Source organism: Lissotriton helveticus, chromosome 7 (genome assembly GCF_964261635.1).
Source record: "Lissotriton helveticus chromosome 7, aLisHel1.1, whole genome shotgun sequence".
Taxonomy (NCBI): Eukaryota; Metazoa; Chordata; class Amphibia; order Caudata; family Salamandridae; genus Lissotriton; species Lissotriton helveticus.
The window spans coordinates 969509701-969522480 of record NC_136068.1 but is presented as its reverse complement, the minus strand read 5'-3'; the positions used below and the strand labels follow the sequence as shown (position 1 = coordinate 969522480).

At 44.4% G+C, this 12780-nt stretch overlaps 1 protein-coding gene across 5 annotated transcripts in view; it reads left to right on the top strand.

Moving 5' to 3' along the window:
• The first annotated feature begins 993 nt into the window (after positions 1-993).
• Positions 994-12780, top strand: part of MRNIP (MRN complex interacting protein) — a 168711-nt gene continuing 156924 nt past the window's right edge. For 2 of the 5 annotated variants that reach the window (XR_013598698.1, XM_078653544.1), the window contains exons 1-2: positions 994-1281; positions 11839-11898. Coding sequence is in view for 3 of the 5 variants with exons in the window: in XM_078653544.1 (XP_078509670.1) it covers positions 1222-1281; positions 11839-11898 (120 nt within the window). In the remaining 2 variants the exon portion in view is untranslated. Of the gene's footprint in view, positions 1309-4649; positions 4746-4836; positions 4901-4987; positions 5073-11768; positions 11899-12780 lie in introns of all 5 variants that reach the window. The other 3 variants (XR_013598699.1, XM_078653546.1, XM_078653545.1) reach the window with 2 other exon arrangements.

The window sequence follows — 12780 nt, the reverse complement described above, 5'->3', positions numbered from 1 at the left end:
CTGAATACAACTAACCATTACACAGATCGCAGTAGTGCTTAATTTAATCTAATATTTTCACTATTAAAACATTTTCAATTCTAATTATTCACAACAAAAATCATTATTACTCATTCAGCTGATACTGTTAATACACATTGGCAATGACAATAGGTCTGGTTCGTTTTAGGTTTATGTTTACTGTTGTGATATATGTCCGGGCACAATAACAGAAAGTAACAGAGGCACCAAGGTCATTGGTCTGTTACTCACATGAAAGTGTCACACGTTTGGTTGTAGAATGTCACTCATAAACACATTGAAACCATAGACATGTGACACATAGGCATTCTGAAAACTTGGCAGCTATTACCATGCATACATGCCAATAGACCCGATTTAGGTGGGAAACTCCCCATTTCGGAAGTCAAAAATTATTTTATTGTGGTTGTCTCCCGCCTGAAATTGCCCTTGCTTTAATAATAGTCAATGGGAGAAAAGCATTCTCTTGATTCTTTTTTTTCCACTCTCCAACTTTCCTGTTCTAAAATGCTGGGATTTGTGTACCGTGTTACATTTTCAGTAAATTATTTTACGTTATATATATTTAAACACAATAATTCGGAATATAATGGCCACTTCAGGTAGTGATCAACAAGTCCTCTAGCTGCCAGTATTTGTTCAATTATTTTACGCTGCATTTGGCATAAACACCCTTGAGAGGCTACCTCTATCCCCTTCCCTACCCACCAACTTCAAACGCAAAACCTTCAGGCTGCCTGCCTTGTGTTTAACATTCTCGCCGGTTGACCTAGGACGTTGCATCCAAGGGTATTTTAAATGAGAAATTCGGACAGTATTTTCCTCTTCAAGATGGCACCCATTATAAACTGTGTTGTCGGGCGCTTCTAGCGACACTTCAGCTTTAACATGTGTTCGTGTGTACTAGCGGGCCATCAGCCCTTTATGATCACTCCCTACGTCTAAAGAGCGAGTGCGAAACGAACACCATATCGCTTTCAGGAGAAACTTTCAGATTCTAAGATGTCCCGACGTCGGTGTCTTTATCCTGTTCCATGATGGCAGCTGAGCAACTAGAATTAAACGTCTTTGGCGCCTGCGTACTTCACACGTAGGCGGGCATAGTTAAAAGAGCGGGAAATCGTAATTGAAAGCACAGCAGCGGTACGAGCAGTTGTTAATTTGGACTAGCATTAGTTTTTACTAATTTATGCTCACAGAATGCCTCAAACTTTCCAAGTACTGCGCTGCGTGTCTTGTCGGAGCTTCCAGGTACAGCAGGTGAGTTACAGATGGCTGAGGTGAATCGTGTCACTGCAGAGCTGATAGGGCCTCACGCTTATTCTGAGCACGTGCGATACACCGCTGTAGGAAAACCCCGAACTGGACAGTCTTTTCACGCATGGCTCACAGTCGGTTGACTCAGAAAACTAAAGAGTGTTAAACTTGTTTATGGTTTATTTGCCCACAGATAATGAGAATAGTCTTCAGATGCCAGTATTTATCATTAATGCAAATGGCATTAACAATTCTACCTAAAATGAGCAAGCGAAAGAACCATTGTAACAGTTGCATGCTTTTCCATTGTAACAGTTGCATGCTTTTGTCAAATGATTTGAAATTGAAGTAAGAGTAATTTGAGTAAGATGCCTAATGACTCATGGTACAAGTGGCTAGAAAAGTTTGTTTAAAAAGAGAAAGGACTGAAACTTATAACTTGAAGCTCCGAATAAGAGAAACACAGATTTCAACTTTACAATTAGGTAAAAAAGCATAAGATACTTGACACCTTTTTGTAACTAGCGCATGCATATTAATTCCCCAGTTCTTGCAAGGTGATTAACATTGAATGTTAAGGTTAGGGAGGGCTATGGATGCGGGAAACACCGTCTTGGCACTGTTTAGATTATGCTATAGGCTGACAATTATCTGATTCCCTTTAGGTATTCTTAGAGATTTCCAGGTTATTACCTAATAATTGTGAAGTCCTTGTAAGACCATTCTGGAATGTGAACTTGTCATAGTCTCTTCAAGTCTGGCACTGAAGAGGCCCTCTGCCAACCTTGAGCTCAAGCCACGCTACGATCTTGTTCCTCACTCCATTTTAGCTGACATTTTTGCTTAATCACAGTGTTCCTCTTCAAAGTTTTTACTTTTAAGAGCTGGAAAGAATGGTAAAATATTTGGAATGGTCTCCCATAAGGGCTGATGGAGGCCAACATGTAATAGTATTGTCCTAGTCCTATAACAGACAGACAGGATAATTTTAATGTGAGGGCAAAAGAAGAACAGGGTTCTATTAATGTCTTCTAGAGTGCTTCCCAAACATTTTAGAAACACACCCAATTTTTAGAACAACACATTTTCGCGACCCACCTATTTTTAATATACATGAGGTGGGCCATTATTTAATGTAACTAAAGCATTGTGTGGTAGAGCACTGTAATTTACAGACAATACTTTTTCCATTGAAATGGCCACAGGTTTTGCACAGGTGTTTTACTGATAAAACCATATTGCACACAAATCATAATGTTTGGAAATTGGGTTTTAGTGAATATTTGTTATTTGTGCATCACTAAGTAAAGTGTCTTGATTCTATTTAATCTTTGTGTCCATCAACACTTCAGTATTACAAAAAATATTTCAGTTTTGCTTTTCTAACTACTGAATGTGTGTACAGTTCATTAACAGGCATTTTCATTTTGTTGTGTGTGACAAAAAATTACTTCTACAGCCTTTCGTTTCACACACCCAGTACCCCAGCAAGATTGTTACATAATTCACTTTGCAATTCTTTCTCTGACTGCACAGTGACACAGGTTTCTAAACACCAATTCCCATGTTTAAACAAGCCTTGGCAAAGCAAATAGGTCTTACTTATGCTAAGGCTATTGTCTTTTAGCCATGTGGTACAGCAGCATGTCTAAAAGTTGGAAAATTAAAGCGCTATGACTTGACGAGCACTTCATTTTTCTGTGTACACATAACCCAACTACACAAATGAATCCTATGACCCTGCTCGCAGGCAGGTCTCTCCCCACGCTGCTGCACGGCTCTGCCTGCATTGTTTTTGCCTAATCTTGTATTTTTCCCCTGTGCCTAACTTGCTTTCTTGCCCAGACTTGTTTTTATTCCCCTGTGCCTGTACTTGGTTTCTTGCCCAGACTTGTTTTTATTCCCCTGTACCTGTACTTGCTTTCTTGCCCAGTCTTGTTTTTATTCCCCTGTGCCTGTACTTGCTTTTTTGCCCAGACTTGTTTTTATTCCCCTGTGCCTAACTTGCTCTCTTGCCTAGACTTGTTTTTATTCCTCTTTGCCTGTACTTGTTTTCTTGCCTAAACTTGTTTTTCCTTCATGTGCCCAGTTCTCCAGCGGCCCCCGCCCGTTTTCCCCGCCGCTGCGTCCCTGCGGCCCCGCCCACCTGCAATCACATTCGCGGCCCGCTCCCGCCTACCAGCTGCTCCTTCCTCCCACATCCCCTCATATGGGAAGCCGCTACGCGTCCGTGTTGCGGCCGTGCTCAGCGGGGGCGCCGCTGGCGTGCCGCTGGTGCACCTAAGGCAAGCCCGTCTGCGCCCGTCTGCGCCTGGACCGCGCCCAGCGCCAGAACCCCTGGCCCCCGCACCCCCACCGCACCCGACCCAGACTCAGCTACAATGCCGACTCCCTCCACGCTCTCAACACCGGCCGAGACCAACGCTGCAACCAGGCTGCCCCGAAACACAGAAATTGTTAGTAGGAGAGGCACACTTGTTTTTTCAAATTTATCTAATTTTTCAATGCGTGCAACAGAGGTTGGCGCAATGCCCAAACTGCGCCTGTCAACATGAAATAATATACCCAAGCGAAACCGCTTGTCCTCTATGCACTGTTGCGAATCCTGATTGGAAATAGTAAACACAATTCAAGAAACATATCGCATGTTCTCGTGAAAAAAACATTAACAACTCAGAAATTGTAATCTTTTAGTTCAATGCTTGTTTTTACTAGAGTATTTTAGTCCATCAAAACATTATTATAAGTCATAACATTCCGTAAACATAGTTGCTAAAAATACTTTTCTAGAAATCAATTTTCTTAATCAAAAAGGAGCCCATGCCCCCATTTTCTTTTTCAAAAAGGAGCCCATGTCCAATGCATTTCGGGCCACACGGCCCTTCGTCAGGGGCTGTACCTGCAAAACATAAAAATGTGCATATTCACTACATTGAAAGACCTTCAACGTCATAGGTTTACAGTTTATAGCCTAAATGTCTCATAAGAAACTTAATATCAGTACAAGTGTTTACTTTCAACTTATTCCCAATGTTTTGAACATACAGAAAATGGTAATCATGAAAAAAACTGAATGACACGCAAACAGAAACATAACAGTACATAGTTCAAAAACACTCTTTGATTATGAGATCTACTCACTTATCAATTTAAAGAAGTAATGATCCCTGTGATGAAAGGAATGAATGAAAAATCTCGTTCAGATCCAATATGACGTGACCGTTATCTGTGAACAAACAAAAGAATGACTGACTATTCTATTCCATGAGGATTAACATACTAAGGTGGAACGAGAAACAGTCAATCCACTGACCCCATTAAACTAAAACTTAAGCTAATCCAAGTTTAACCCGTGTTTTTGTTTTTTTCAGAAACAGCACCCATTGTAAAGACGCATTATAGTACGAGGAAAGGTTATTTGGAGCAGGGCATTCTGTCATTTTGTTCCACAGATCTTTACACGGAAGGTTAGTTTGGGTCGAACTTGGATTAGCTTAAGTTTTAGTTTAATGGGTTTGATTCACAAGAAACATTCGGTTGTTTTTTCATGCATTTCAGGCTCTAGTCGGGACTGAATATACTTGGCTCATCTTTCGTTGTACTAACGCTGTCTTTTACTCAGGTCAGTGGATTGACTGTTTCTCGTTCCACCTTAGTATGTTAATCCTCATGGAATAGAATAGTCAGTCATTCTTTTGTTCGTTCACAGATAACGGTCACGTCATATTGGATCTGAACGAGATTTTTCATCCATTCCTTTCATCACAGGGATCATTACTTCTTTAAATTGATAAGTGAGTAGATCTCATAATCAAAGAGTGTTTTTGAACTATGTACTGTTATGTTTCTGTTTGCGTGTCATTCAGTTTTTTTCATGATTACCATTTTCTGTATGTTCAAAACATCGGGAATAAGTTGAAAGTAAACACTTGTACTGATATTAAGTTTCTTATGAGACATTTAGGCTGTAAACCTATGACGTTGAAGGTCTTTCAATGTAGTGAATATGCACATTTTTATGTTTTGCAGGTACAGCCCCTGACGAAGGGCCGTGTGGCCCGAAATGCATTGGGCATGGGCTCCTTTTTGAAAAAGAAAATGGGGGCATGGGCTCCTTTGAGATTAAGAAAATGGATTTCTAGAAAAGTATTTTTAGCAACTATGTTTACGGAATGTTATGACTTATAATAATGTTTTGATGGACTAAAATACTCTAGTAAAAACAAGCATTGAACTAAAAGATTACAATTTCTGAGTTAATGTTTTTTTCACGAGAACATGCGATATGTTTCTTGAATTGTGTTTACTATTTCCAATCAGGATTCGCAACAGTGCATAGAGGACAAGCGGTTTCGTTTGGGTATATTATTTCATGCCCCGAAACACACCCACGGACCCTTCTCCTGCCGCAGCTGCAGATTCACCTGCGACAGAACCATCAAACCACCAAGAACCAGACCCAACCACCTCCGCTGCATACTCCTCAACACCCGCTCCGCACGCAAATACTCCATCGAGCTCTGGGACCTGCTCGACACCACAGGCCCGGACGTAGCCTTCCTGACCGAGACGTGGTGGAACAACTCCTCTGCACCAGACATCGCCGTAGCCATCCCAGACGGATACAAGATCACCCGCAGGGACCGCGCCAACGGCATCGGAGGAGGAATAGCCATCGTCCATAAGTCCACCCTCAAGGTCACCACCCACGCAGACGACTCCCTCAACACCGCCGAACACCTGCACTTCCGGATCCACACCGACCCCAACACCACACTTCGAGGAACCCTCATCTACAGACCCCCCGGGCCCGCTTCAGCGACTCAATCACCGACCTCGCCAGCACCCACTCACTCGCCTCCACGGACTACATCCTTCTCGGGGACCTGAACTTCCATCTCGAGAACAACAACGACGCCAACTCCTCCACGCTGATCGACAACCTCGCCATCCTCGGCCTCAGACAACTCGTCACCACGCCCACCCACGCCGCCGGCCAAACGCTGGACACCATCTTCTCCACAAGCACCCACGTCACCTTCAACCACACAACCGAACCCCACTGGACCGACCACCGCTGCATTCACTTCACCTTCGAAAAACCAACCACGCACCATCACACCCAACAGCTGTCTCGCCGCTGCTGGAGCAAAGTCACCGAAGATCAGCTGATCACCACCCTCTCCAAGAACCCACCCACCCAGACGCCGCAGCCCGCAACCTCAGACAGTGGATCAACGACTGTGCCAACACCCTCGCCCCACTGAAGAAACCCTCCAACAACCACGCCAGCAAGAGAGCCACCTGGTTCACCGACGAGCTCCTGGCCTCCAAGCGCGCACGCCGGAAACTGGAGAAGAAATGGCAGCCCTCAAGGACGCCACCCGCAGACACCACCACCTCATCAGATCAGCCAAGAGATCCTCCTTCAAAGACCGCCTGGATAACAACGCACACGACAGCAAAGAGCTCTTCGGCATTGTAAAAGAACTCTCCAACCCCAGCGCCAACACCAATGACATCCCGCCCTCACAGGAATTGTGCGACTCACTGGCCATCTTCTTCCACCGCAAGATCGCCGACATCCACGAAAGCTTCAACACCACGACCGACCCGACCACGCCAGACTCCACCCCTCTCCCGAACACCAACAGCACCAACCGCCTGACCTCCTGGTCCAACGTCAGCGACGTCGAGACACGCAAGGTCATGAACTCCATCCACTCTGGATCACCGACAGACCCGTGCCCACACCACATATTTAACAAGGCAGACACAGCCATCGCACCCCAGCTACGGAAGATCATCAACATGTCCTTCGAAACAGCGACATTCCCGGAAAGCTGGAAGCATGCCGAAATCAACGACCTCCTCAAAAAGCCCAAGGCGGACCCCAAGGACCTCAAGAACTTTCGGCCCATCTCCCTGCTCCCGTTCCCGGCGAAGGTCATTGAGAAAATCGTCAACATGCAACTGACCCGCCACCTCGAAGACAGCAACATCCTGGACCCGTCCCAATCCGGTTTCAGACGAAACCACAGCACAGAGACAGCCCTCATCGCCGCCACAGACGACATCAGGCGCCAATTAGACCACGGCGAAACACCTGCCCTCATCCTCCTGGACCTCTCGGCTGCCATCGCACTCTAAAAACACGCCTCCAAGAAGCCGGTATCCAAGAGAAGGCCCTCGACTGGACCTTATCCTTCCTCTCCGACAGATCCCAGAGCGTCCGCCTCCCACCTTTCCGATCTGAAGCCACCGACATCATCTGCGGCGTCCCCCAGGGCTCCTCCCTCAGCCCGACGCTGTTCAACATCTACATGGCCCCCCTCGCACAAGTGGCCCACAACCTCAACATCATCTCCTACGCTGACGACACTCAGCTCATCCTCTCCCTCACCAAGGACCCACGCACCGCCAAAACCAACATCCACGACGGAATGAAGGCCATCGCCGACTGGATGAGGAGCAGCCGTCTGAAACTGAACTCGGAGAAGACGGAGGTCCTCATCCTCGGACCCAACCCCTCAGCCTGGGACGATTCCTGCTGGACAACAACTCTGGGGACAGCACCGACACCCACCGACTACGCACGCAATCTTGGATTCATCCTCGACTCCTCCCTCTCCATGTCCAAACAGGTCAACGCCGTCTCCACCTCCTGCTTCAACACCCTCCGCATGCTCCGCAGGATCTACAAGTGGATCCTGACCTAAACAAGAAGAACGGTGACACAGGCCCTCGTCAGCAGCAGGCTGGACTATGGCAACGCACTCTACGCCGGAATCCCAGCCAAACACCTACGACGACTACAGCGCATCCAAAATGCCTCTGCCCGACTGATCATCAACGTCCCCCGCCGAAGCCACATCACCCCCCACCTGAGAAACCTACACGGGCTCCCCGTCGACAAGAGGATCACCTTCAAACTCCTCACCCACGCACACAAAGCACTCCACAACGCCGGACCAGCCTACCTGAACAGCAGACTCAGCTTCCACACCCCTCCAGCTCCGCTCCGCCAGCCTCGCCGCCGTCCCCCGCATCCAACGAACAACCTCAGGCGGCAGATCCTTCTCCTACCGCGCTGCCAAGGTCTGGAACACCCTTCCTACCCACCTACCGCAGACCGAAGACCTACTCGCCTTCAGAAGACTCCTCAGACCTGGCTCTTCGAACAGTAGCAAATCTTCCACCCCCCCAGCGCCTTGAGACCCTCACGGGTAAGTAGCGCGCTCTACAAATAGATTGATTGATTGATTGATTGAATCCAGTATGGTGATAAGACACCATTAGCAGCACTAAAAGTTGTGACATTGTAATCTCCAGAGTTTGAAAATCATTAGCCTTCTGACCATGTTGACTAAGGTGATTTTTATTCACAGGTTCAGTGCTGCATAATTACACAGGTAAAAAACACGTTCTGGCATGTTTGGGATTATATATAATTTGCATAATTCATCTCGTTAGACCCTAGTGGAGGAATTCTTTGGGATGGCGTTATTTAAGAAATGTAAAATTTCTGTCTGCCTTCAACAGGCTAAATCCATTAAACATTAGAACTTTCTGCATAGAGATGGATATTAATTCCAGCCCAAACATCTGGTGCCACCACAATGCAAAGGTTTCAAAAAATTGATCTGAAGATTTTTTTATATAGTTGTGACAGAATTTGTTACATCCGGCAACTGCAACCAGCTTTCCTCTGCTTAGCAAAACAACGTATATTTGTTTCTCACTAAAACAATAGAAACCATAAGCAAAATTTGAAGTTAAATGGACAAAAGCTGAAACTGTACTAAGAATAGCATGCATGCATCATTATTTGTATTTTGAAGTAAATAAAAAAAGTACATTTCAAAATAACAAGAGGTTTTCTCTCTCTGGGTCATTTATTTTCCTTCCAGGTATGGGGATGTCCTCAAATGAGGTTGGCTGAAGGAACTGCCATCACAAAACCAGGTTATGTAGGTCAATTTGACGAGCTGTCGAACTGCCACAATACGGTCTTTGGCTAAACATGCCGTCACTCTGATGTGGTCTGAAACAACGAAAAACAATTTTAGCTAGCCTGTCACTCGAAGAGAAAAATAAAGGAGCCGATGGGACCCAGTCAGCAATGCCATAGTTTCTACAGATGCAGCATCGCAAAGGGCTGCTGCAGGGATGTGGAATTCCTATAGACCGACTCCCAGGACATATTGTTTGGGGTCAATGGCAACAAAAGTTTTAATGTGCATTTAGTCCTTGGGACAAGCAGGCCCAACCCCCTGCAGCATTAACCCTTTGACTGCCAGTTTGCAGTACCACATTAAGGATCAGGGAAGGGCACTGCCTGCAGTTAAGGTTAATATTTGTGTGCATATGTTAATGCTGGTCAAACTTGTATTCATGGTTCAATAATTGAGAGCCTTTATTATTAGGCTGAGCGCTCTCAGTAAATGTAAGTTCTGACAGCACTACTGACAGTGGTTCCAGTATAAAAATGTGGACACATGGTTTCAAAGTTTAGTAATATGAGGTTATGCACAATGCTCCCAGAAGGCTCTCTAATTAGATGCAAATATTTGCAGAAGCTTGAAAGCAAGATTAATGATTCTTTGCTTTCACTATAAAATGGTCCTAAAAAATGAAAGTAGGAAAACATTTTTTTTGCTAAACTACTGTAAAGTTTCAGGTACCATTTCTTTGCAGCATCATTTAGTAAAATGTGTTGATGCTTGCTAGTATTTCCCCCAAAATATTCATATTAGAAAATCAGTGTAACCAGTTTCAATACGATATTGGGAAACATAAAAATAAACAAGCATTAGCGAAGCCAGTAGGTCTGAAATGGTGGTCAGCTTTTTAGTTTTGGCAATGCGTGACTTGTTTTGGCATGGTTTTTGTAAAACCTTATTGATGTGAGAGCTGCCAGATCCTCATCATTATAACAAACATTGGCAAAAGCAAAAATTGTTTTTGGTCTCAAAAAAGCACACACTGCCACATTTGTTACGGACACTGAACAAAACCACTTGGTGTGCCGATATGCTCCTTGTGAAAGAGCAGAATGCTGTCACTCACCCTGAAGCCACCCGATACAGAGAGAGAATTTTAATAAACACAAAAGGTCATGCTTAACGCCAGACCAAATTAGGGGGCAAATTATTAAAGAAAGTCTCAAAATTGCACCCTTGGTATATGTCCTTGTATTAAGGGCAGCTGTATGGCTTCCGTGAATTCACAAGAATTTACAGCAGTAGGGCAAGAAATAGTACTCCTAGAAAGTATTTGTGAACTGCATTTTAGCATTAGCAAATATGCATGTGTAGATTTGCTCATGCGAAAACCTGAGTGTTTGCAAGTTTATTTTCCCTCCAACCACTTTATTTCCAAATCTGGAAGAAGGTTTACGTCTGCCATTGTCAGGAGTAAATTTCCAACATTTCTCAGTATTGGAAAAGATTAGAGAAGAGTTTTTGAAAACCCTTAAAACATGCAAGTGAGTAGTTTGCATAGACTCAAAAGGAAATTCCAACCCTGGAACTATTGTTTACCACTACCTTCAGTCCCAATTTGTAGATCTGCGGAAATGTAGCAACACAAAGGGATTGCTAGTATTCAAACACTACTATGGTATGAGCCCAGGCATAATCAGAGAGGCTATAAAAGAGCTCATATATAATGAGATTGCTGCCATAATTTGTCGCCGCACAACATGACACCAAAGGGACAAGTGGATTTTCTTACAGGACAAGTAGATTTATGACGCAACCTGTCCCATGGACAAGTAGATATTTGAATAAATTCCACACCCCTGTGCTGTCGTAAGTACAATGTACGACTTGTTTCAAAGCATTCTGTTCAGAGCATTGTGTTGGTGATGCAGATTAATGGCTCTATGCATGCCTGTCGGGATAACGATATTGCTTTAATATACGCAATTTACAAATGTCTTTTCGCCATGTTGCACAGAAGCATGGCTGTACAGCTTGGCTACAAATAATAAAACAAGAATAAAGTGCAATCGCTATGTAGGGAGCAGGGGGAGTGGAGGGAGTTAGACATATTACCACAATTATGTCACGAGCAGCGGACTGGCACGGATTACCTTGAATCAAAATGTGCTTAGTCCCTGCTCCACAGAAATTATCATAAATTAAGTTTCACATGCACCAGCCCATTGAAGAGGCTGCAAAGAACAGTGACATGACGCCATCGTGAAGGAATAGGATGCTTCCAAACCCTTTTTGCATACAATAGTGTTTCATGAGCAAGATGCATGCTCTCATAGTCTTGCCCTAAAAATAAGCAGCAGTTTGGAGACATAGCCTGACAATTGACCTCTGTCTTTGAAACTCAGTAAATGTGACAAGATAAATGCTGAATTTAAAGACAACCTTTTTTTGTTGCTTAAACATTTGTGATCCACATAAAAATCTGCTGGCAACCAACCATTAGGCTCCGACCCATGGTTTGGGAAACACTGGTCTATTATGTTGTAGTTCCGCAAGCAGAGAAATTAAATAAGAGCAAAGTTGCATGCCAATAAAAGCCCATTTCTTGTTCCTTTAGGTAAAGAAGAGTAACAAATGGATGTGCAAAATGTGTGGAGAAAAGCAGTCGCTCCTGAAGGTGAGGGGTATTGTGTGCATTCTTTCTCAGACTTGAAGAACGAGTTACTTACCTTCGGAAACAATGTATCTGTTAGAGACATAGTCTAGCCACAGACTCCTTAACGTCTAGCCGCAGATTCCTTAATTTAGAATATCACCAGGTGTCAGACTAGATCCGGGGATATTCTAAGTTAAGGAATCTGCAGCTAGACGTCTCTATCAGATGTGGGTATTACTTCCATTGTGGTTCCTCTACATGTGCTTACTTATGTGGGGTCATGGGCATTTGGTAAAGGAGCCCTCCAGAGGGTAGGGAGGGCGTGGATCTGGCCCAGTCTTGTGCAGCAAAGATTGAGCTTCCAGAGTTCAAGAACATGCCTTCTGTTGCCTAGATGGCTTTCCTGGTGATGTGCTCTTGACTTCACAGATGATTGAGCTAGCATTTCAGACATAAGGAGGATACAGGCCACAGATTCATGCCTATTTGGGGGCCGGGATTTTAAAAAACTTCAGCAGCATGAAAACCGATTTATATAGCCTGCATCTGACGAATAGTGAGTTGGTGATATGTTTGTGGGAGAGACTGTGAGAAATGTTGCTCCATCACAAAAATATTTACACACACAGGGCTGCTTAACTATGATTCATTTCCCATCACATTTTTCAGCTTGGATCTCACACCTTCTATTAGGACATCATGATGTCTTTGGTGGTAGAACATTCTCCTGGGTCTGCGTCCTTGGGCAGTCTCCTGAGCTTTGAACCCTTAGGGCCAGATGTAGGTCGCCAATTACCGGTCGGTAACGGCCAACCGACCGGTAATTGGTTTTTGAGATGTAGGGGCATGTTAAAATACAGAATCGGTAATTTTACCGAATCGGTAAAATTCCGATTCTGTATA